Genomic DNA, 21175 nt, shown 5'->3' on the forward strand with positions numbered 1-21175 from the left:
TGATGGACAATTAATTATTATTCCAAGTCCGACTATTCGCACTTTATTGAGTGAACTGCCGCCATACCATTCAAACGGTGTCAACTCAACATGCCGCGCTACGTCGTCTACTTCTACCACCGGTACGTGGACTTCCGCTTCGCCGAGTTCGATGCAGTTCTCAAGATGCAAGGTATCCACGATCCTTCCACCGTATATGCGCATCCTCCAACAGCGCTTGATGGGACTACGCAGTCGCCATTTGTTCAAGTCACACTGCCGTCCGACGAGGTCGCTGCGGCCATCTCTGCGCGCTGCGTATTGGTGAAGGGTATCTACGGCCTCTTGGCCAGTGGCGCAACGTACGACGACGTATTACAGCAAGTTTTGGCCGAGCAATCTCCTTTGCATCCGGCAGATGGGACATGGAGCTTCTGGGTGGACTGCTTTGGCCTGCGCTTGTCTTTGCAGGAACAAGATGCCCGACGACTTCGGATCACGTCGGTCCTGGATTTTCCCGGGGTCGTGCAGCTCAAGAACGCACAGTTCGCGTACTGGCTGTTCGAGGACAAGGGGGTACTGACCAGCGAAGTCAACGTGAAGCAGGTCATCTTTGCCCGACAAGTGACGGCCACATCGCACGATTCTGCGTCCACGCGGCACTTGATCGACAAGCATCGCTTGAAGAAGCGCAAGTTCATCGGACCCACCTCCATGGACCATGAGCTCAGTCTCCTCATGGCGAACTTGGCGCTCGTCGTCCCGTCCACCTTCGTCTGCGACCCCTTCGTTGGCACCGCCAGTGTGCTCGTCGCCTGCGCTCAATTTGGAGCCATGTGCGTCGGTGGAGGTATGGTTTATCATCCGGATACACGTATCCGGTTGATTTGAATCTTTTTCGAAACCTGCATTGTAGACATCGACCCGCAACCGCTTCTTGGCACTCGGCCAGGCATCAACATCGCGGCAAACTTTGCTCAATATGACCTTCCCGCCCCGGACCTTCTTCGCTGGGACGTCGCGCATCCTCCGCTCGACCAACGTCATAACTCGATGCGTCTGCAGTTCGACGCGATTGTGTGCGATCCACCCTACGGCATGAGGGAAAGCGCGCAATCGACCTCCGTCGCCATCGGTAAAGTCACCGCGTTGCCTCCGCATGCGATCTTGCCGCCGCTGCTCTTGTTCGCGGCGACTCACCTCGCTCCTCGAGGTCGTTTGGTGTACGTAATGGCATGCCAGAGGCGCGACACGAACGACTACGCCCAACATGTCCCGTCGCACCCGCGTCTGCGCCAGCTGCATGTATGTGTTCAAGAAATGACCCGGAAGTGGGTTCGGTTATTCGTCATTCTGGAGCGCATGGAAGAAGAAGGGGAGAATGCAGAACCCAAGACCCCTTCAGAAGGAAGCCGCCGCCCCATCGTTCCATTATCAACAGAGTTGAGTGATGTGCTAGAAGATGTAAGGGGTCCGATTAAGCGTACATGCGGGCCGTCGTGCGCGCAATGATCTGCAGAATTTCTTCGATGTCGTCCTCCGAAAACTTCTTGTTCATGCTCGGGATAAGCGCCATCGCTTCTTCCGATTCTTCGGGGTTCAAATTCGATAAGCAGGCAATCTCAAACTCTTCCAGCCGCACCTCGACGGCCTGTGTCGGATCGTCCGGGCTCTCGCGCGTGAACTCGTACGTGATCAGTGCCTCGCGCAGCTCCGTGACACTCGCCTGGTTTGCCACCGGGTCCTTTGTCCCCGAGAACCGCTGCACATACGAATACGTCTTCTGGAATACCGATGTCAGCGGCTTCTCCGAGCTCTCGTAATCCGACTTTTGCTTCTCGAGAATCACAGCAACCTCCGCATTCGATAAGCACGTTTCCTGCTGGAAGTCTTCCCCCAAGTTCAGTTCCGCAGCATCCTCCGTGTCCATCGCATGCTGCCGTCCCATCATTGCATGATTCATGATGATGCCGACCGAAAATGGTCTTTGGTGGGTGGGAGCACTAAAAAAACCGGATAAAAATATCCGAACTTCTTGTGCATTCATATCCGAGAAATATATTACCGAAGAGCAAAAATATTAAAATATTTATATTAATAGATGTCTCCGAAGTAGGACAAATAAGATATTTTGTATAAAAATGTCATCACGGAAATTTTTGTGCTCAAGAGTCCGGATAACAAGTTCACACAGATCGATTTGCACCATCAACACAAGAGATGTTTGCTCGATCATGCGGGGTCGTGCGCAGGACTGCGGCATCGTCGTTGATGCTCCGTCTGAACTCGACGAAAGCGAATGTTCATCCTCCCGTCGGAGATTCGTCCGGTGGCTCCAAGTTGTGGCTGAAGTACAAGAAGTACTTGGAAGCGTACCCGCTGACGACCAAGTGCTTGACGTCAGCTGGGATCGCCGGCACGGGCGATGTGCTGTGCCAAGTGGCATTTGAATCGAAACCGTTCGATGTTCGGCGATTCGCGACATTCACTGCCTTGGGGGGCGTCTTCATCGCGCCCACGTTGCATGTCTGGTATGGATTCCTGAACCGTGTCGTGGCAGGAACTGCCGCCACCGCCGTGGCCACTCGGCTGGTGCTGGATCAGTTTGTGTTTGCCCCTTCGTTCTTAGCGTCATTCTTTGGGGTGCTGCTGGTCGTCTCGCCTAATCCAGGTATGGTGCAGCTGTACAAATGTCATATCATTTCCCGTTTAGATGGATCCACATCTTCGTTGTCGACACGATTGCAAGATAAATTGAGTCGCGATTGGTGGTCTGCTGTGCAAACGAACTGGGTGGTGTGGATTCCTGCGCAATTGCTCAACTTTGCCCTCGTTCCCCCGCCCCTACAAGGTACAGTGTACACTGCACTTCACGATACAAGTTGCTATTTCCTACTAGTTTTTAATCCCTAACTTATGACTTTTCATAGTGCTATTTTCCAATGTTGTTGGCCTTTTCTGGAACGCGTACATGTCGTACATTAGCTACAAACCTATCGACGACGACGCGATTCCGATCGAAGTCAAGTGATAACTTTGAGAATTAGCATCCAAATCAAAGGAAAATTATCTTACTTTGAGGTATTATTAATAACAGTAAAATAAAGGCCATTTGATTGGAATTATGATCCAATCAAATGGACTGAAAGTTGTCCAGCCAATCAAATGTCGCAATTTGAACGACAGCCAATCCGTGATCAGGAACGGAAACCTCTGGAGGGCAAATTAACATGGCAACCGCGGCCAAGAAGAGCTCGTGGGAAGTGCTGAGCCAAGGCGCTGAAGCTGTGCGTTCCCTCCGTCTTGTATGAAGTATCAAGACCTCATACTATTCCACGTAGATCGTGTACGCCACCGACTTTGCCGGTCGACCTTGCGTTATCAAGGAACGCGTTGTCAAGACATATCGGTTGCGACAGCTGGACAAGAAGCTCAGCCACCGCCGCCTCGTCCAAGAAGCGAGATGTAACTTCAAATGCCGAAAGGCTGGCGTCGACACACCTTGCATCTTCTTGATCGACGAGGCGAAGGGCCGATTGTACATGGAGCGTATCCAAGGCATGAGCGCGAAGCAGTACCTGTACGACTCGTACAACGCGACCACGCAGCAGTATGCGACGGATGCATTGGCTGTGTGCTACCAGATTGGGGTCGCCATCGCTCGCATGCACGACGCAGATATCGTCCACGGAGACTTGACCACGTCCAACCTGATGAAGAAGGACAGTCTCAGCACCATCGTACATACCACCTTCTCCCACCCATCGGACGATAAAGCTCTTCGTAGACGGTGATCGACTTTGGTCTGGCTAACTCGCAGCCGTTGCCAGAGGACAAGGCCGTCGACTTGTACGTCATGGAGCGAGCCTTCCAAAGCACCCACGTGCACTCGGAACCCCTGGTACACTCCATGTACAAGGATGATGTGGTTCTAAGCGATGTCCGTGACAGGTGGCGGAGATTCTGCGCGCGTACAAAGCCAAGTCGCGACGCTCAGATGCGACTTTCCACAAGTTATATCAAGTGCGTTCCCGCGGCCGGAAGCGCACCATGGTCGGGTAATCAAAGAATGAAATTACCATCGATTTACTGCCCGTATAATAAAACATGGTTTTGAATATATTCAATATTCCTTCGGTTTGGCAACATCAAAACATATATAATTATCATCGATTTACTGCCTGATCCAGGAATACTTGTGCAAAAATGGAGGCACTAATATGATCATATCACGTTGCACATGTGGGGTGGGAATTGCTCTCATATAAGTGCGATTCTCAAAGTACGAGGTTGAACCACTATGTCGTTCTCACGCCGTTTGCATCTTGAACCCGGTGCATTAGCCCTGGACACATGGAACTCCTTGCACCCTTCTTCATGACCGCATTCAACATGCATGAGAAACTAGAAGCGCGATGGCACTCGGTCGAGGGTGTGTGTCATGTACCCAATGCATACGAAAGATCCATTGACGGTGTTAAAAACAAAAAAAAAGTAACAGACCCTGCCCATGAGGCGCGGGGCAGTCATCGATGGCGCCCTCTGTGGAGACACGTTCTACTTCTTTTGCTTCTTGGCAGGGGGCTTTTCATCCTCGTCCTCTTCCTCGTCGTCGTCTTCCTCTTCTTCATGGTCTTCATCGTCGTCGTCGTCGTCGCCGCCCTCCTCGCCTTCGAATTCACCGTCGTTCTCGTCGTCCTGCATAACGAATCATTCCACATGAGCACCACATGAACGATGGGTCTACCTCAAAGTTCGTGTACAAGTAAGCTAAACCCACCTCCTCGTCCTCGCCGCCTTCGCCATCGTCGTCATCGTCGTCGTTGCCTTCTTCGTTGTCATCTCCGCCTTCAGCATCCTCGTCTTCTACGCTATCGTCACCCTCGTCCCCTTCGTCATCTTCGGGGGCATCAACCTCCTCTTCTTCGACGTGCTTGGCGGCCTTGGCAGCAGCACCGCCCTTTGCGGACTCCTTGGCAGCTTTGGTGCTCTAAAGCCCATGATCATCATGAGCTACATTTCCTTGCACCGGCAACCCCATTCCTGGGTCATACACACACGTACCATCGTCTTGTAGTTGGCGGATTTGCTTGTGCCGCGAGCGCTCACTTCCCCTTTCGACCGATTTTTCGAACGGGGAGCCGCACAAAAACTCGATCGGCAATCATCGTACATTCATGTACGTACGTGAGTATAATATAATCGTGTCTATAATGTACGTACGCTTGTATTGTACGTATGTACCCTCCCGTACATTCGACGGTTTAATTTGTTCGGGCTAGGTGTGTGCAGGAAGATTACACTTGAAGTTTGTATACAAAATTCAAATCCGGCCCAAGGGAAGCGCCCCAACCACAAATGAGCACGAGAACATCATTCGGATCCGGATAAAGATTTCCCGATAATTCCCAATTCGAAATCCAATCCTATGGGCGGGAAAATGCGAGGATAACATGATGGTTGTGAAGCATGCGTCATGTTATGAGACTCCGACGACGACCAGTTGAACCATTTACGTGCATAGGTATAGATTCGTCAAGGAGATGTCATATCAACACTGTGAAGTTCCAGAGTGCTTTATAATACTTCGAGAATAATGGAAAACAATGAAAAATACAAAATATTCGTGTTGAAAATATATTTGAGATTTTGACCAATCACAGGCCTTTGCGCGTCATTTTGCAACAATCGTCCTCGAGATGGAATGGACAATCCCGACGATCCAAGCGCTGGTAGAAGCCTCCATGATGCGAGTCGCTCTTCATGCAACGCCTTGTAGAAGAAGCAGACCAAGAACGATGAAGCGCAGAGGATCTTGGAGAGAATCGCAGAGCATGTGTTGCCCATCTGCACGAAGCGGCGATTCAAAGTGCGCAACCTGCTCGAGTTTTTCCCCAAGAATGCCAACCTCCTCGGCATGAACGTCAACGAAGGGTGGAAGATCTTCCTACGACGTACACACTGTATCCTCGTCATTCGTCCAGTTATCTCATGCTCGTTGACCTAGTCCGCCCGGCCTCGCATCCAACGACCTTTCTTCCCTTTGAAGAAATCCTCGGCACAATGCTCCACGAACTTGTCCACATGAAGATCGGTCCTCACGACGCGTCTTTCTACAAAGTAGACTCTGCGACGTCTCTATTTCCTTTGTCTGATCTTATCTCAGATGCTGGACGAATTAACCGAGGACATGGAGAACCTCATGGCGCGAGGCCTGCTGGGCGCGACGGGGGCCGCGTTTCAGGACACTGGCGATGGACAGGCACGCATGTCCCTTCTCTTCCTCCATCACATCCTCTCCATAGTCGTTGGGTGGAACCCGTGTCCTTCCCTCCCAACTCGCCAGCGTCCGCGCCGCCGCCGCCGCCAAGCGCATCCAGGTACCTACCTCTATTTCCACTTGCCATCTCCGTTTAACTCACATATCCCACACAGCATCAAGCCATCATGTCCACGAATCGCCTCGGTGGTGCGTCGATCTCTCCGTCCCAACTCCGTGGAAAGGTGCTGGAAGCTGCCGAGAAGCGGCTACGCGATGCCGTCGCGTGTGCCACCGTCACATGCACTCACGACGTCCCATCCTCGTCCCAAACACATGCGCCCAACCATATTAAACCCATTGTCTGCATCCAAGAAGAATATGATGAACAAGATGCGATACAGTGGCAATGTCCAACGTGCTCCGAGTGGCACAGCACATCGCGGTTGCATATCTGCGACAGCGTCCTACGAAAGCGCAAGCGGCCACCATCCCAACATGTCACCATCGACCTCACCTAGTCCACCCCTACCCCTTCAACACAGACAACCGACATACTATCATACTTTCTCGTTGGAATTTCAATCGATTTGATTGGAGAAGAGCTCAGAATTATTAGCCAATCAAAACCCATTTCTCAATGAAATTCAACAACCAATCCGATTGATGGTGGATCGGTTTGGTCGATTGCACCCCGTCCCCAAATTTGTACTATCAAATCGACAATATATGAAATCTCATCCTTAGTAGCTGGACGGTTAATACTCGTTGCTAAACCGTTCGTTGCTACCGACACTTTCTGCGACACGGTTTTCATCGTCGTCGTCGTCGTCCACGGGTTTGAAAATTCCCTTGCCAAAGTACTCTGCGATGGTGTTGAACCCGTCCGTGGCGGTCTCCAATTGGTTGAAAAACAGTTCGTGATTCGACGCTTTCGCTTGCAGCGACGACTGGAGCGCCACGAAATGGCGGTGCTCGGGGCCACACGTCATGCACTCGCGGTCCGTCTCGGAAATGCAATTCTACATATATACACGTTTGGAACCAACAATCTCTTCATTGGGAGTACAATTGTCGATTTGAGAAGGAACGAGCCAATCAAAATCCATGCTTTACAAGATTTCAGCCAATCAAAACAATTTCTAAAAAAGAACAGTTGCACATTGAACACCTCCTCCGTGTCCGATAGTGAATTCAAGATATATATATATTATTGCCAAATTTGGCAGAACGATTTATTAGCCAATCAGATTGCACGAAACAACCATAATGCGTGTATGACTTGAATTCTAGTTGATACCACCTTTTGACATGCAGTCCAAAGAATACTCGATATATATATATCGAGATAGATTTAACGAAAAATCGTCCAATTTGTCCGGGAATCGAATGACACTATGTACCTGGTGAAACGAGTGCCCGCACATAAAGTGCACGACGGGCAGGTCCAGGTCGTGGCTGCATAGATCGCACTTGGTGGCTTGAAACACCATGGCTTTCGACGACAGCGCCGTCACCTGCGCGCGCATTTTGGCGGTATCCTGCTGGAACTTCTTGATCTCGCCCTTCTCCTTGTCAATATGCGCTTGATCTTGCTTGAGCTGGCTCACCACGTACGGCCGTACGACCGACAGCGGCAGGTCCCGCGCCTGGCTCAAGATGGCCACCACCTGGAGCGGCGGGATCGGCGGCGCCGGCACGGACGTGTCCATCATCCAAGACAGCAGCGTCTGTAGATGCCCTGGGTCCTTCTGGTCGCTAAAGTACTTGAGCGCCAGCAGCCACAGGTTTGGATTCGACTCGCCATGCTGCTTGACTTGGTCCAGTACGGCCAAATCGTCGCCTTCTTCCATGTGATGCTGTAGAAGCATGTGGTACATGTGTAGCTTCTGGTACAAGTAACGCTTGCCTTGCTTTAACCCTAATATGCATAGATTTATATATATATATATATATCAGAATATAGGAATACAAAACAGCGATCCATAGATATATATATTCGATATGATTTGGCTCGAAATCAATGGAAACATATATCCTTACACCCAAAAATGGTATAAATAAATATCATCGCAGTCGAAATAGTTCCAAAGATAAAATATCATGTCGTAAACCACGAACTCATACAACAGCCACATATATATACTCAACGAGAGCCAGTCAATCCCTGACATTCGATACAATTTAGCTCGAAATCAATAAGCAAATATATATATATCCCACAACCCAAATCGTACGACTACAAACATAACTATCACTCGCCAGTCGTCCCAACGATATATATCGTTTCAAACCAAACCATGCAACTCCTTAAAAAAAAATATATATAAAAAAAAATAAAAAACGATTTTCCATATTAAACAATGCTAAATTGAACGAGATGTTCTTACCGTGCATTTGCATGAGAATGAGCGCGTGGTCTTCGTCGTATTTCACGCGGGGATTGTCCAGCAGCGCGAGCACGGCGGCCTCGTTCGTCGCCATTATAATTGGCTTGTCTTCCGCGTCTTCTTCGGCCGTGGCTGGCGAACGCCCCACGTCGCCCAGCACCATCTCGAGCAACGTGTTGCCGATCTGGGGGTTCGCCACCGTCTCGACATCCACAATATACTCTAAAAATTCACGTAACTGGGCGCGATGGGACACAAACAGATGCAAAAAGTTGGCTGGGTCGGCCTTGTCGGTGCTGTCGTGGAACCTTCCCGTGCATAATGCTTTGAGTAATTCGGTGGTTGGGCCAGGTACATGCGTCACCAGCGTACGGCCGTACTTGCGCAGGTTCAAATTCGCTTCTCCAAAGCTCAGACCTACAATATATATATATATATATATAAGTACTTGCTAACCCAAACATAAACTTTAGTATATATATATAGTGCTTTCAATTTCATTGTAGTTTGTCGTTGGAATGTCAATCGATGTGATTGGCTACTTGAAAAGAGCTAAAAATTATGAGCCAATCAAAACCTTCTAAATAAAATCCAACAACCAATCAGATCGATTGTGGATTCACCCCAAATTTGTATATTGTCGATTTGATACAAATTTGGGGTGCAATCGAATCGTTGCGCCGACGAAACCGATCCACAATCGATCTGATTGGTTGTGGAATTTCATTTAGCCGGTTTTGATTGGCTCATAATTTTGAGCTCATCTGAAGTAGCCAATCAAATCGATTCACATTCCAACAAGAAACCACTCGAAAGCACAATATCAAATCGACAATATATTTCTTACCTTCGATATACGTGAGGGCGTCGAGGACCCGCGCCTGGTCCGACTCGCTCAGAGTTTCAGAGTGAATGCGATCCAGTTGGATCTTGAGATACCACGAGTGTTCGTGATGCTTTTTCGCTAATGTTAATGCGTGGGTGGGGTAATTGTCCCTTAGCACTGTAAGTGCTGTCTCCACGTCAAATGTCAGCGGCTGCTTCTTCTCTTTCGGGTCGTCGTCAATGAGAAGGAACGAGTCGAGCTTCTTGACGTCTTTGAGCTTGGTGTAGCACTATGTAGTAGTAGTAGTTAGTACTAGTAGTAGTACTAGTAGTAGTACTAGTTGCGTTTCGTAGGTCACCGGGACGAAATTATGATATAAAGATGACGAGGAGAAGGAAATAATGCAAGGAATAGTATCATTGTCAAAAGGAGTGTATGAAAAAACAAAAATTAGTGTGGGTTGTCCACATTGAATCACACGAAAGATTTGATTGGTTGAAAATAGCCATGTCCTTGTTATTTAAGAGCCAATCAAATCCATTTCAAATCGGATGAGCCAATCGCGTCGTCGATTCGACGGGGTATTTCGACCGAATAATCCACCATACATTTTCTCGTTCTTTCAACAATATATATTTTAAAGAAATTGATATATATATATATTACGTACATTCAATAGCAGCGTCGTGTGCTCGGACGTGGCAAACGCTTTGGCATGCAGCGCCTCGAGGTACGTCGTCAGATTGTGGATGCGCTGGGCGTCAAGAAATTGCCGAATCACGTACGACGGCTCGACATAACCTACGAAATAAATAAAAAATAATAAATATTAAAAAATATTCAAATCCACATGTATTTTTCATAGTTGAACCAGCGCTTGACCTGTTGATTTAGACATAATTCATCTTGAAAAAAAAATAATATTATCGTGTATCTCCCAAATATGTTGTCCCTGTAAAGTAGTCAGCGCAACCACACATATGCAAATAATATCCACCGAATATTGTCGATTTGATACAAATTTGGGGAGGGGGTGCGGTGCAATCGAATCGCGCCGACCAAACCGATCTGATTGGTTCAATTTCATTGAGAAGGTGGTTTTGATTGGCTAATAATTTTGAGCTCATCTCCAATCAAATCGATTTAAATTCCAACGAGAAAAATGCCACAACACAATGAAATTTCACTCGAAAGCACAATATATATATATATATCCACCAACATTCCGACTTTGAACTCTTATACAACGTACCAATTGTACGGGCATATTGCCTCAAGCTTCCGTCAAAGTCTCCTTTCTGGTACAGGTGGTCTCCGTACGCGCGGAAGATGTCCATGATACTCGTAAGGTCGTAATTCGAGCTAAAAGCCAGCGAAATCGCGATCGAGTACAGATGTTTGCGAAATAAAATGTCCAGCTTGGACGTCGTGTCCACCTCCAGCAGCCGGTACACGTACCCGAGCGAGCTCTGCACAAACACAGCGCCAAACTCGCTCACAACATGGCGGATCTCCTCGGCAGCGTCGTCGCCAAAGCGTCCGCCGCCGCCGCCGCCGCCCTTGGCCGTGTTGGTCAGGGTCCAGTTGAATGCAATGAACTTGTTCTGGAGGTCATACAAGTTGACTTGGTGGCGGCCCCGCGGGTCTACATGCGCCACGAGTAGGTACTGCTTGAAAAAACCCAAGTACTTTTTGTCCCCGTCAAAGCCAAAGCACACGCTGCGGTCTTCTGGCGTGTAGAAGTAGACGGCGTCGCTCTGGCCCACGGCCATATCGCCATCTTCGCTCACGGCGCCGCAGTGCAGAGCTACGCCGCGCTCGTCTAGCACCACGGACCGGGGCATGCCGCCGGATCTGGACGAGTCGTCGCAGTGGTAGCATGTGAGGCCGCGCTTGGTGGCGGCGTACAGCGTCGGCACGTTGAGTTTGGTCGCGAAATGGAGCGATGTCACAGGGTACTGTGTCGCAGGTTGCAGCAGAAGCGGCGGTTTGTCGGACCGGCGCTTGGCGTCGCTTCGAAAGAGGATGATCGCGCCGTTGAGCAGACCGACGGCGATCTGGGCCAAGTCGTCCGACACGGAGAACGCGGTCACGGCTTCCTCTGGGAACTAGACATTTCCAGATCGTGTAACAACGCGATGGGGATATGGGGGAAGGTACCTTGGCGAAGATCTTGATCTGCTGGAGCAGCTTGGGCTTCCCGTCGCGGTCCTGCTGGTCCGTGCGCCAAATCTTGACGAGCGCCGTGCTTCCCTGGCTGTCGGATGCCGTGAACAGTTGCTGCAATGAAGGTGTGAGACGAGAGGGGACATGTAGAGAGAAGGAGATGGTTGGGGAACCTCGTCTTGCTGCGCTTGGGTGCGCGAAGCATCGGCGATGGCCTTGGACGCCTTGATCAACTCGGGGTCCCGCGGGTCCTTGCCGTCGCCGATGGACACCAACAAGTTGGCCTTCTTCATCATGATCACATGGGAGACAAAGTGGTCGTGCGCGCGAAACGCCCGCGTCTCCAACTGCCGATTCGCCATGTGAATGAGCCCCGACGCATCCCCAATGACAAGCAACCCACGGTTGCCGCTCATGCTCGTGACGTCGATGCCCTGCAAGAAGCAAGCAATCGTCAGCCTCCCACATGAGGAAGGTGGGGACGTACTCGAAGCCACAGCCCATTCTGGTCCTTCAGGAGCTCCTTCTCAAAGAACGCGAACCGCCGCCATTGCGCCATCTTGGGTCAAGCAGTCAATTTGGCGTTGTACGAGGAAGAAGGTTCATTCGTCCTATGTATTTAAATACCTTGCGGGTTGTATGGATCAAAGCCACATTATTATACTATTTATATTATTCTTGGTCGAGTTGATACGAAATACTATTGTCCTTTTCACCGAAATTTGGACCCCGTTAATCAATTCGCAAAAATTAGCAATACTAGTACTACTAGTAAATACAAGTAGGTTAGAATTACCGTTGGAGATGCTCTAACATGTAGTACTACTACGTAAGTACTACTATTAATAGTAAGCCTTTGTCGACAATTCTAATACGTAGTAGTATACTAACACTGTAAATATTGTACGTACAGTATATAGTATGTACAGTTGTATCGAATAGTGTGTTCAAGCTTAAATTTGGGTCGAATGGACGAGATACATAAGCATATCATACGTTAAAGTTTTTACGGTTTCTATTTTGGCACTACTTATCCGGACATTTTTAGAAATTACGCCGAATTTCAATTTTCGCGTGAAATAGCAACAAATCCTCCGGATAGTGCAAGAGTTTCTATTCTACTTCGAAGTATATCCGTAACTTTGACTTGAAATACGTAAATACGTAGAAATGCTGGAGATGCTCTTAACGTTACTGTTAATCGGGATTTTGACTTCACTCATTGGAGGGAAAATCCCGAGAATATGGTAGATATCCAATGAAAATTGGCAGGTTACAGTTAGAAAACTAAATAAATCCGGATAATGTCCGGATACGGTACATTGTCCTCTTAATAGTACATGCAAAATCTCCAGGATTAACTGTACTACAGTACAGAAATAGTAAACCAAGGAATACGGACACATGGAAAGTATACACCTTCATGGAGCCTCCACAGCCCGTTGGGATTGGTCATGGTTGAGATGGGCTAATGTGGCCGCTAATGCATGTGAAACTCCGTCCGATGGCTGAGACACCGGATGCAACATCATTTGGTGCAAGCCACGTAGAGAAGAGGTCGACGAGTCATTTAGCGTGGCGGATAGCTGGTCGCGCACTAGTTCCAGCTGGCTCTGCGGTCCCAGTATCATCTTGTCATGACTATGTCCACGATTGAAAACACTCGCAGTAAGAACGAGCTCAAACCTCTGCAAGGACGACGCCAGCAAAGCCTCGAGCTCCACGAGTTGGGCGGTTTCATCCCCCAGCAACACCGGGGGCTCTGCAGGGGAAGGAGGGGAAAGAGATGGGTCGGGCAAGTGATTCGCGAGTAGAGACATTGCACTGATGAGTTCCTGCACGGTCGTGTTCACTTGGCAGACCTTGGCATCCACGTGATGGATTCTCCTACAAAGCATCATTTTGCCTGGTGATTTGCGGATGTGATTTAATCCTCACTGGTCCAACTGGTTCACCGAGTCGGTCTTGTGCTGCATGTGCTCCAATTCGATTTGAACGTCCCTTCCAGTAGTTATAAACGCATCAACCCGTCAGATATACTAATAATATATACACGTACGAGACAAACCCATGCAGGATCTCGGTCAACTGGTGCACCTTTTGCTCTACCCGCGCCTGGGGGGGTGGATGGGTGGTCACGACGAGTCTGTATTACTTGGAGTGCTACTACAAGTTGGGGAAGTACCAAGTTCTACCGACCAATCAGTTGCATGTATGTCATGGGACTGAACAAATATCGTACTTCCTGGTCACTGGACGTAGCAACTCCACGCTGGGCAACCGTCTAAACAAACTAACGTGTAAAAGTGTCCAAGTATAACGTCGCATTGTTTACTTCAACTTGAGTCTCCAGGGCTTGGATTTTCTACCAAAAGGTCACACATGTCAACTGTCCTATGGATAGTCTTACCGTGGCCATAGCAGCGATGGACCCCGTTGTTTCCAACTTAAACTTCACTTAGGTCGTACATATAGCAAGTAAATACGATTAGTATGTACTTACCTTGTCGTTTGGCTCCCCTAGCTCACCCGCCTGCAACCGACTCATTAGGATGCCGTTCAGGCCCTGACATGATTATTACCGGGGATAGTACGTCGTTATTGATGTGTTGCTTCGCTTGTATCTAGCTAGTACTTAACTTCGTTTCGACCAGCATAGATTTGCTTCCTCTTTCTTACCATCACGATGGTGTTCTGCAGCTTGGTTTCCAGGTCTGCCATCGAGTTCTGTATCGCTACTTGTTGATCGGGGCTTTTCTGGATAAAATACGCCAGGCGGGCCAGCGTGGCTTCGTGCTGGTGGAGTTTCGAGCTCAGCTGGTGCAGCTGGGCTTTAGTGTCGGGGTGCTCGAGACTACCAGCACACTCGACTTGGTCGAGCTTGGCCTGCCAATTCTGCACCTCTCGCTCAAACGAGGTGGTTTTGAGTCTCTTTTTCATAGCATGTTTCCAGCTGTCGTTGGCCTGGCCCAGCCACAAGTGGATGGCCTCCACGTCGGCCTTTTTGTCGATAATCGGCACGATCTATCAGTATATGAGACTATAAATACTAATGGTATTATACCAATCGAAGTTCCTCTTCGACGTACTCCACGCGGCGCTCCGTGGCAAGGCACAGCTCCGAGTCCTGTCCAATTATAATGCGTTCGTTTTCACATTGGACGTATATGGGCATAGAGTACAATGGACAATTGGACAGTAGTACCGAGGACATTGCCGCAAACCGCGCTTCTAGCTCGATGAGCTGTCGTTGCATCACTTGGACAGTCTTGGCCGTGCTATTCACTCCACTACTACCGCCATCTCTGCTGAATGCGTCACGGATTTCGATCTGTAGGGCAATAGAATAGATCAGATCTACTATACCTTGTAGATGGATTATTGGTGTCGTAGTCTGAGGACGGAACGTGAGGCTGGATGATGGATCGCTGCACATATGCCTTGTCTGCCTTTTGGTCGACTTGTAGCTGCAATTCCTACTCAGATACATACAGTAAGTAGTCTTGGCTTCGTCTTCTTGTTTTCACGGGTACCTCCATCTTTTGTTCTAGCTGCGCCACTCGACGCTCTTGTCGGACTTTGGATTCCAACAGCACTTGGAACGTACTTCGCAGTACACTCTACACGGCAAATGCATTGATTCATCGCACGGTTGTGAGGGTTCTGGCAGGCATTTCGTGTGAAACTAGCTCGGGGACGCTAGCCCTATATACTTGTACATGATGGTTAAACGGCTTACTTGGATGTTTTGCCACTCGCCACTGCCATCTTTGAGATCAGCAAACTCGTCCATGATGCCACCACTCGCGACGTTTCAAGTTGGTGAGCGACTAATCTTTCCGTATAAAAATCCGGTTGATTTGATAGTGTATATGAATTGTTATTAGTGTGAGAACGACCGCATGGACGGGTCTGTCAAGTGCGCGCTCCACCTCTACCGTCGTCTCTGCGCCATCGACGGCTGCCACAGCCACGTGTACGCTTCTGCGTCAAGCACAGCGGGAAGCTGCACTGCCAGTTCGTCAATGTTTGCATCATCCTCACAGAGATGCCAACCAGTCGGTGCCAACGCTTGAACATTGGCAGCCCGACCACCGCCAAGTTGACTCCAGATTTCAAACCGAACCCTGCATCCCCAGCACCTCTGTTCAATCAACGACATTCAGACAAACCATTGCCCTCCAAAAGCCAGGCTCACTGCAGATGTTGCCAACTTGTTAGCAGACTGGTATTCCTTAGCCCAAAATGTTGTCCCCTAATCAAATCAAGTTCAAATTGCCTTTCACGTGCAACTTGCCCTTTCGACAAAAAAATAAATACTAACGTTACTGGTATTACTACTCCGGAGTAGTAATACATACTGTACTCCGACAAATACTGCGTACCAATCGAAGGTACTACCGGTATTCATACGTAGTACTAGTACTGTAGTACGTACTGTAGTACTATACATGTATGTAGCAAAGATCTTTAGTGAAAATGTATTGTCCAGTTGGAAAACCAAACTTTACCACCATGCAACTGCGATACTCGATGCCTCGACGTTAACTATACGACTGTGCAACTAAATCCACGAGATGTCCTCGCAGTACATATCGACTTAGGCAGCGGACGACAACAAGACCTTGGCATAGGATTTCCGCGCCGCGAATTCTTGCTGAGTTGGCTGTTGGATCGTCCAGCCATTGTCAGCACATACAACGTTGGTGGTGCGGGGGAACATGCGACGCACCAACTTGTCCAAAGCGACTTCAAACACACGGAGATACAGGTGAATGTGTCTGTATGGGTCCAAGTGCTTGAGCTGGGCCACGAGGCATTCCATAGGAGACGGCATAGCCAGAGACGAGCGCACGAGCAGCTGCCCCATTTCGAATGCAGTCAGCCCCATCGCCACGCACTTCTTCAACAACAACGTGCCAACATGCAACGTCGCCAAGGCCTTGACAGGAGGTCGAATGGATTGCTTCATGGCCTCCTCTTGCGCAAACGAGTCCAACGATGCCACGTACGCCTTGATTTTGGCGCTGAACGGGAGATTTGCCTGGGGCCACTGCATCCATGCGAACGTGGTTTCGTCCATGTGCTCCAATTCTGGCAAACAACATCCGTGGTCGATTGGGACTAGAGTCAGTTGGGATGGTTCGCCTGCACTGGTGGAGCGCTGGACGAGAAGATTGCCAGCGTGTCGGTCTTGGTTGAAAAGGCGAATGTCCAAACACGCAATTGCATGCACGTCATCGACAGCAAACGACGACGGCCCCATGTCTTCCGCACTGCAGTCGTGGGGACAGTACGCTTGGAAGGAACCAAGTTTCTTCGCGCCTGAATTGAACTCCTCGTGTTTACTAAACGCCAACGCCGTGGGTGGAACACGCGCAAACGCGTCTACATCCGCGAAAAAGGCCATGCATTCTCGCACTGCCATTTGTCCCAGCGGAATGCCCTGTCGAACGATGTTTCCATTCGCTTTGGGGTTGAAGGGAGCTCCAGGCTCTTCGTCACAAGGTTTGAATATCCCAACAAGTCGCTGTTGCAGTGACCGACACGCATACACCCCGCCTGTTCCGTCGTCAAGCAAGATCGGGCGGACACCACGTGCAAAGGCCTGTTGGACCGCCGCCGCAACAGGTTGCAAGGCGGCGCATGGATACGCCAATGACATACAGCTCATGGACGAAGGTAGCCTCAAGTAGATCGAAGACGACAGTACTTCTTTTCAGGAGGGTAGCGGGCGGGAAGGAGGCGGGCGGGAATGGCGGCGGTGGTGTTTGTGCGGGAACGAAAATTGAAAAATGAACACGATTTTACATGACGGTTTCACTCGCGCAACGGTTTCTGGGGTTGTGATTGGTCCAAGCTTTAAAAACCAGCCAATCAAAACGCTCGTACGCTTCGACAACACGTTCGCACTCCTCGTCGTCGGAGATGACACGTCTTCCGATGAGTTGCCGCCGCCGGACCTAATGGAAACCCTCGCAAGGGGAGCTAAGTCATCACTCTGTATGTGAGGGCCTTGTGGAGAAGAAGGACGAGGCATCGACCATACTTGGACGCATGAACTACCGGTACCTTACGCTTTGTATGCCTATATGCTTGCCTCAATTGCACGAAGAATTTCTCGAAGATTCACACTACTACTGTGTGTATCGGATTATAGAGGTTAATACATCATGGCGATTCACTGTCAAAACACTGACGCTTTTTATAAATACAGTACTACTAAATAGTACTCGTACTGCGTATAGTAGTAGTACTATTCATAGGGGAACTACGACATCGTAGTATAGAATAGTATTACTGAGTAATCCACTATTAAGAGGACTATCAATACTGGAGTACTACTCGGGGTACTACTAGTAGTACTAGTAGTATCGAAGTAGAAGTATTAGTAATACTAGATTACGCCGGTGTCAACGTTACTTGGTAACGTCAGTACTACGTAGTCCTAGTATTAATAGTACTTCTACTTCGATAGTAGTTTACTACAGAACTTTATGAATTGTACTTGTCGTAAGCTTCGTTTTCTCTTATCAAATCCTTCGAAGTACTATATAGTAGAAACGGGATCTCGATAGTAACTACTACTAGTATCCCCTTGGACGAGGTATATATACCATATATATACATACACCACCCTATATGTACTACTCTTCCCCAATACTCGCACGATTTCATGGGTCCAACACAACTTGACGCAGCGCCGCGACGACCGCGGCGGCCGCGGGTCTGGCCTTGGGGTTCGGATGGAGGCACAACTTGGCCAGCGTGAGGATCTGGCGCGGACACGCGGCACCAAACTCGGGCGAGAGCGCGCCTTTCACCACTTGCTGCAGAATCGCCACGTTCGTCAGGTCGTTGCCCGACAACGTCCGGATATGCGCAAACGGAATCTGGTGCGAGTCGAGTTCCGACAGCACCATCCCAAACGCGTACACGTCTGCGGCCTTGGTGAACTGGTCGCCAGAGAGCACTTCGGGCGCGATCCACCGCGACGTCCCTACAACAGTTTGCACCACGTCACACATTTATCATGGTAACATAGACACGCACCAAAGCCCCCGTAAAGGGAGGGGTTGTGCAGGCGCACCGCGACCCCAAAGTCGCACAGTTTGGCGCTGGTGTCGTCCACGAGCACGTTCTTGGCCTTGATGTCCCGATGCACAATATCCAGCGCATGCAAATACTCGATGGCCACGGCAATGTCGATGGCAAAATGCACTTTCTGCCGCCGCCACACGTGCGCGGACGATGGATCGGCATCTAGCAACACGCGGAGGTCCCCGCCACCCACGTACTCTGTCACAAGCATCAGGTCGCGCTTCGATTTGGGCCATGCGACACCGATGCACTGGATTATGTGCGGATGGTCCAAGCTATATATAGATATATATCAGAATTACAGAGGTGGTGGATATATATATATCAATTGAAACAATGGGCAGGATAACCACCAAACCGGCCGACAATCGATATATCGACCAATCAAAATCCAGAACACTCATAAGTAGCCAATCAAATCGACCAATCCAACATCGAATTAGTGTGTGACTGAAATTAGTGTGATACTCGACGATCTTTACAAAAGTCAGGACAAACAATATATCGATTGATAGATTTGGCAAATAATCAAAAGTCAATCCACATTTTGGGTCGAAAGAAGAATTACAGTGATGGTGGATATATATATATACATATATATCATTCGAGCCATGAAGATATATATATATATTATACAAGTGCAAACCCCCTGGAGACAGCCACTCATCAATACATAATATCATGTCAATCCTACAACCTTGCAAGCAGTACAATCTCCCGCATAAACGCTTCGATATCGCTGGGGGCTCGCTTCTCCGGCAACAGCAGCTTAATCGCGACCACTGATTGGTGGTAGTGGCCCCGCCACACTTCCCCGTATCCCCCCTGAGCCAGGCGCACATCCAGCGAAACCGCGTCACAGTCCAGCCTCAGCGCCTCTGCCTCCAGCGCCTGCGACAGAGTCGTGCTCGACGTCCATGCTTCCATGCTGGCATACAGAACGTGCTCCACCGACAGCAGCCGCTCTCGCTCCCCCGAGGACGCCGTCGTCGTCGTCGTGTACGATGGCGGCGCAGCACACTTGAAGTTCCTTTGGTTGCGGTATGCTACGTACACTGCGACCCCCACGACCGCTTCGAGGACGCCGCTGACAAGGAGGACCCAAGATAACGTCGAGTAGCTCCAGGTAGTAGATGGACGATCGATGGCAGGGGGGGGATGCGGCGACGAAGGGGACGAGGATGTGACGCAGATTTTGTTGCCCTTGAGCGCATGGAGCTGGCTCGCGCCCATACAAGCACTCGAGTCGACGACTACCGAGTCCATATAAAAGTAGTCTAAGCCTGAGAGGAACTCAAACTCGGTGGCCGACACATGCAATGGCTGCGGGATCGAATTGTTGGCCAAGTACAGTTCCAGTAGCTCCATCATCGTGTACAAGCAACTAGGCAGCGCCGTGAGCTGGTTGCCGCTGAGGTCTCTATACCCATTGGGATAAGATTTGTATGATATATATATATCAGTAGTGGGAATGCGTACAATTGGACAAGGGATGGCGCGGCAATGTCAAACGTGCGGAGGGCGTTCTCCTGCAACATGCTGCAGAAGCTCAGACCAACCGAGTGTCGAGGGCGGGATGGATGGACGTACAGTTGCTGCAAGGATGGGAACGATGTCGACGGCCCTAGCGCGGTGATGTTGAAGTCCACGAGATTGTTGCGGTTCAGGTCTCTATATGAATCACCCGTTGAGTGTATTGAATCATAGTGGATCGTTTATGTACGTACAGCTTTTGAAGATGGGTCATGTGCAGCATATCTGGCGGAAACGCAGTCAAGTCGCAGTTGGCGATGGCTCTACAAGCAAGTGACCTGTCACGATTCGTCGTCCTGAAGCGATGAGGAAGGCCATACACGTCGGTGACTTGCAGCGGAAGAGTTTGCACGGGTAGCGGTGTTGGCAGTTGGACATTGAGGAACGTCCTATCGAACGCAATGATCAACTCTGGCATAGATAAGAGGAGGACGCGGACAGCTTTGTGAGATTGGCGTTGTCGTAGAGAACGTGGTCGCGTGTGACGGACGGCCAGTCGTCGTAACGAGCAGAGCCTTTCACGCCTTCGAGCTTTCCCCACGCCCAGATCCTACGGCATCGTGAGACTTGGACGATGATAAGTCGCTTACACTTCCTGGCTTTCAATGATGCGATAGGAGATGTCCATGTTGTCGTCCTCGTTTGTCTCCACCGACTGAACCAACGTCCACACCACAACGACCCATGCAGTAGCTGCCACCGGGCGCTTCATGATCGCGACAAATTCTGCGTGGAATATTAAAGCATACAGGTTCGTGAAATTCAGAAATATAAAGTTTCCACAGGATATGCCGCACTCCCTTCAACAACATTCACTCCTTCGAAGACATATGAACTGTGTGAAATATTCCAATTGTCAGTTTACAGTTGACTGTTAACGACGTTGAAAATAAAAATCCAGGGCTGCAGTAAACCTCGTTC

The 21175-nt window shown here is 49.5% G+C and overlaps 10 protein-coding genes across 28 annotated transcripts; 4 read left to right on the forward strand and 6 right to left on the reverse strand.

The window, feature by feature from the left end:
- Positions 1-3: 3 nt before the first annotated feature.
- On the forward strand, positions 4-1960 carry H257_12781 (hypothetical protein). The gene is made up of 2 exons (XM_009840091.1): positions 4-829; positions 896-1960. The coding sequence occupies exons 1-2, from the start codon at positions 91-93 to the stop codon at positions 1489-1491; spliced, it is 1335 nt and encodes a 444-aa protein (XP_009838393.1). The 5' UTR covers positions 4-90; the 3' UTR covers positions 1492-1960.
- H257_12782 (hypothetical protein) lies at positions 1294-1954 on the reverse strand. The gene has a single exon (XM_009840092.1). It carries the CDS (start codon positions 1940-1942, stop codon positions 1457-1459), a length of 486 nt encoding a protein of 161 aa, XP_009838394.1. The 5' UTR covers positions 1943-1954; the 3' UTR covers positions 1294-1456.
- A 217-nt stretch (positions 1961-2177) lies between the features above and the next one.
- H257_12783 (hypothetical protein) lies at positions 2178-3138 on the forward strand. The gene is made up of 3 exons (XM_009840093.1): positions 2178-2650; positions 2693-2830; positions 2910-3138. The coding sequence occupies exons 1-3, from the start codon at positions 2200-2202 to the stop codon at positions 3008-3010; spliced, it is 690 nt and encodes a 229-aa protein (XP_009838395.1). The 5' UTR covers positions 2178-2199; the 3' UTR covers positions 3011-3138.
- H257_12784 lies at positions 3135-4090 on the forward strand. Of its 2 annotated transcripts, XM_009840094.1 has the most exons (4): positions 3135-3266; positions 3321-3719; positions 3767-3880; positions 3931-4090. In XM_009840094.1, exons 1-4 carry the CDS (start codon positions 3210-3212, stop codon positions 4039-4041), a joined length of 681 nt encoding a protein of 226 aa, XP_009838396.1. In that variant the 5' UTR covers positions 3135-3209; the 3' UTR covers positions 4042-4090. The 2 variants fall into 2 exon arrangements, with proteins under 2 accessions (XP_009838396.1, XP_009838397.1); XM_009840095.1 differs by having other exon boundaries at positions 3321-3880.
- A 314-nt stretch (positions 4091-4404) lies between these two features.
- Positions 4405-5154, reverse strand: H257_12785 (the record flags this gene model as incomplete). 2 transcript variants are annotated; one of them, XM_009840097.1, is made up of 3 exons in its annotated part: positions 4405-4677; positions 4760-4969; positions 5044-5154. In XM_009840097.1, 3 exons carry the CDS (start codon positions 5152-5154, stop codon positions 4537-4539), a joined length of 462 nt encoding a protein of 153 aa, XP_009838399.1. In that variant the 3' UTR covers positions 4405-4536. The 2 variants fall into 2 exon arrangements, with proteins under 2 accessions (XP_009838399.1, XP_009838398.1); XM_009840096.1 differs by having other exon boundaries at positions 4727-4969.
- Positions 5155-5661: 507 nt separating this feature from the next.
- Positions 5662-6872, forward strand: H257_12786. Of its 2 annotated transcripts, XM_009840098.1 has the most exons (6): positions 5662-5711; positions 5759-5933; positions 5987-6099; positions 6146-6241; positions 6285-6359; positions 6415-6872. In XM_009840098.1, exons 1-6 carry the CDS (start codon positions 5679-5681, stop codon positions 6757-6759), a joined length of 837 nt encoding a protein of 278 aa, XP_009838400.1. In that variant the 5' UTR covers positions 5662-5678; the 3' UTR covers positions 6760-6872. The 2 variants fall into 2 exon arrangements, with proteins under 2 accessions (XP_009838400.1, XP_009838401.1); XM_009840099.1 differs by having other exon boundaries at positions 5662-5933.
- Positions 6873-6921: 49 nt separating this feature from the next.
- H257_12787 lies at positions 6922-12210 on the reverse strand. 2 transcript variants are annotated; one of them, XM_009840100.1, is made up of 9 exons: positions 12108-12210; positions 11794-12054; positions 11615-11734; positions 10707-11562; positions 10125-10255; positions 9476-9743; positions 8629-9045; positions 7642-8159; positions 6922-7260 (listed from the first exon to the last, which is right to left on the reverse strand). In XM_009840100.1, exons 1-9 carry the CDS (start codon positions 12177-12179, stop codon positions 6997-6999), a joined length of 2907 nt encoding a protein of 968 aa, XP_009838402.1. In that variant the 5' UTR covers positions 12180-12210; the 3' UTR covers positions 6922-6996. The 2 variants fall into 2 exon arrangements, with proteins under 2 accessions (XP_009838402.1, XP_009838403.1); XM_009840101.1 differs by having other exon boundaries at positions 11615-12054.
- A 669-nt stretch (positions 12211-12879) lies between these two features.
- H257_12788 (hypothetical protein) lies at positions 12880-15439 on the reverse strand. Of its 12 annotated transcripts, none has more exons than XM_009840113.1 (16): positions 15360-15439; positions 15154-15240; positions 14987-15096; positions 14826-14913; positions 14685-14747; positions 14300-14644; positions 14203-14244; positions 14124-14153; positions 14031-14066; positions 13956-13985; positions 13863-13904; positions 13806-13811; positions 13680-13735; positions 13559-13621; positions 13307-13507; positions 12880-13261 (listed from the first exon to the last, which is right to left on the reverse strand). In XM_009840113.1, exons 1-16 carry the CDS (start codon positions 15411-15413, stop codon positions 13042-13044), a joined length of 1473 nt encoding a protein of 490 aa, XP_009838415.1. In that variant the 5' UTR covers positions 15414-15439; the 3' UTR covers positions 12880-13041. The 12 variants fall into 12 exon arrangements, with proteins under 12 accessions (XP_009838415.1, XP_009838414.1, XP_009838412.1 ...); XM_009840112.1 differs by having other exon boundaries at positions 14826-14925; XM_009840110.1 differs by having other exon boundaries at positions 13680-13811.
- Positions 15440-16052: 613 nt separating this feature from the next.
- Positions 16053-17416, reverse strand: H257_12789 (hypothetical protein). Its single transcript, XM_009840114.1, has one exon. It carries the CDS (start codon positions 17292-17294, stop codon positions 16221-16223), a length of 1074 nt encoding a protein of 357 aa, XP_009838416.1. The 5' UTR covers positions 17295-17416; the 3' UTR covers positions 16053-16220.
- Positions 17417-18138: 722 nt separating this feature from the next.
- H257_12790 (TKL protein kinase) lies at positions 18139-20998 on the reverse strand. Of its 4 annotated transcripts, XM_009840116.1 has the most exons (9): positions 20845-20998; positions 20694-20804; positions 20575-20643; positions 20449-20517; positions 20312-20392; positions 20201-20260; positions 19419-20141; positions 18674-18996; positions 18139-18620 (listed from the first exon to the last, which is right to left on the reverse strand). In XM_009840116.1, the coding sequence occupies exons 1-9, from the start codon at positions 20964-20966 to the stop codon at positions 18295-18297; spliced, it is 1884 nt and encodes a 627-aa protein (XP_009838418.1). In that variant the 5' UTR covers positions 20967-20998; the 3' UTR covers positions 18139-18294. The 4 variants fall into 4 exon arrangements, with proteins under 4 accessions (XP_009838418.1, XP_009838420.1, XP_009838417.1 ...); XM_009840118.1 differs by having other exon boundaries at positions 20575-20804; XM_009840115.1 differs by having other exon boundaries at positions 20201-20392; positions 20845-20974.
- Positions 20999-21175: the final 177 nt, after the last annotated feature.

This window comes from Aphanomyces astaci, assembly GCF_000520075.1.
Source record: "Aphanomyces astaci strain APO3 unplaced genomic scaffold supercont1.43, whole genome shotgun sequence".
Classification (NCBI taxonomy): Eukaryota; Oomycota; class Saprolegniomycetes; order Saprolegniales; family Verrucalvaceae; genus Aphanomyces; species Aphanomyces astaci.

What these genes read in the sequence shown, in the direction of transcription:
- H257_12790 (XM_009840115.1), bottom strand. Translation starts at nt 20,966, where the DNA reads ATGAAGCGCCCGGTGGCAGCTACTGCATGGGTCGTTGTGGTGTGGACG. An exon ending in ATCATTGAAAGCCAGGAAGT is followed by an intron (nt 20,805 to 20,844) that starts GTAAGCGACTTA and finishes ACGATGCCGTAG; the next exon opens with GATCTGGGCGTGGGGAAAGC. An exon ending in CCGCTGCAAGTCACCGACGT is followed by an intron (nt 20,518 to 20,574) that starts GTATGGCCTTCC and finishes ACTTGCTTGTAG; the next exon opens with AGCCATCGCCAACTGCGACT.
- H257_12783 (XM_009840093.1), top strand. Translation starts at nt 2,200, where the DNA reads ATGTTTGCTCGATCATGCGGGGTCGTGCGCAGGACTGCGGCATCGTCG. An exon ending in GGTCGTCTCGCCTAATCCAG is followed by an intron (nt 2,651 to 2,692) that starts GTATGGTGCAGC and finishes TTTCCCGTTTAG; the next exon opens with ATGGATCCACATCTTCGTTG. An exon ending in CGTTCCCCCGCCCCTACAAG is followed by an intron (nt 2,831 to 2,909) that starts GTACAGTGTACA and finishes GACTTTTCATAG; the next exon opens with TGCTATTTTCCAATGTTGTT.
- H257_12789 (XM_009840114.1), bottom strand. Translation starts at nt 17,294, where the DNA reads ATGAGCTGTATGTCATTGGCGTATCCATGCGCCGCCTTGCAACCTGTT.
- H257_12788 (XM_009840102.1), bottom strand. Translation starts at nt 15,413, where the DNA reads ATGGACGAGTTTGCTGATCTCAAAGATGGCAGTGGCGAGTGGCAAAAC. An exon ending in AGCTAGAACAAAAGATGGAG is followed by an intron (nt 15,097 to 15,153) that starts GTACCCGTGAAA and finishes GTATCTGAGTAG; the next exon opens with GAATTGCAGCTACAAGTCGA. An exon ending in TCGGTGAACCAGTTGGACCA is followed by an intron (nt 13,508 to 13,558) that starts GTGAGGATTAAA and finishes GATGCTTTGTAG; the next exon opens with GAGAATCCATCACGTGGATG.
- H257_12786 (XM_009840098.1), top strand. Translation starts at nt 5,679, where the DNA reads ATGGAATGGACAATCCCGACGATCCAAGCGCTG. An exon ending in GTGGAAGATCTTCCTACGAC is followed by an intron (nt 5,934 to 5,986) that starts GTACACACTGTA and finishes TCGTTGACCTAG; the next exon opens with TCCGCCCGGCCTCGCATCCA. An exon ending in CCGCCGCCAAGCGCATCCAG is followed by an intron (nt 6,360 to 6,414) that starts GTACCTACCTCT and finishes TATCCCACACAG; the next exon opens with CATCAAGCCATCATGTCCAC.
- H257_12784 (XM_009840094.1), top strand. Translation starts at nt 3,210, where the DNA reads ATGGCAACCGCGGCCAAGAAGAGCTCGTGGGAAGTGCTGAGCCAAGGC. An exon ending in TGAGCCAAGGCGCTGAAGCT is followed by an intron (nt 3,267 to 3,320) that starts GTGCGTTCCCTC and finishes TATTCCACGTAG; the next exon opens with ATCGTGTACGCCACCGACTT. An exon ending in ACGTGCACTCGGAACCCCTG is followed by an intron (nt 3,881 to 3,930) that starts GTACACTCCATG and finishes TGTCCGTGACAG; the next exon opens with GTGGCGGAGATTCTGCGCGC.
- H257_12787 (XM_009840100.1), bottom strand. Translation starts at nt 12,179, where the DNA reads ATGGCGCAATGGCGGCGGTTCGCGTTCTTTGAGAAGGAGCTCCTGAAG. An exon ending in GCAATATGCCCGTACAATTG is followed by an intron (nt 10,256 to 10,706) that starts GTACGTTGTATA and finishes TTTATTTCGTAG; the next exon opens with GTTATGTCGAGCCGTCGTAC. An exon ending in ACACGACGCTGCTATTGAAT is followed by an intron (nt 9,744 to 10,124) that starts GTACGTAATATA and finishes ACTACTACATAG; the next exon opens with TGCTACACCAAGCTCAAAGA.
- H257_12781 (XM_009840091.1), top strand. Translation starts at nt 91, where the DNA reads ATGCCGCGCTACGTCGTCTACTTCTACCACCGGTACGTGGACTTCCGC. An exon ending in AGCCATGTGCGTCGGTGGAG is followed by an intron (nt 830 to 895) that starts GTATGGTTTATC and finishes CCTGCATTGTAG; the next exon opens with ACATCGACCCGCAACCGCTT.
- H257_12782 (XM_009840092.1), bottom strand. Translation starts at nt 1,942, where the DNA reads ATGAATCATGCAATGATGGGACGGCAGCATGCGATGGACACGGAGGAT.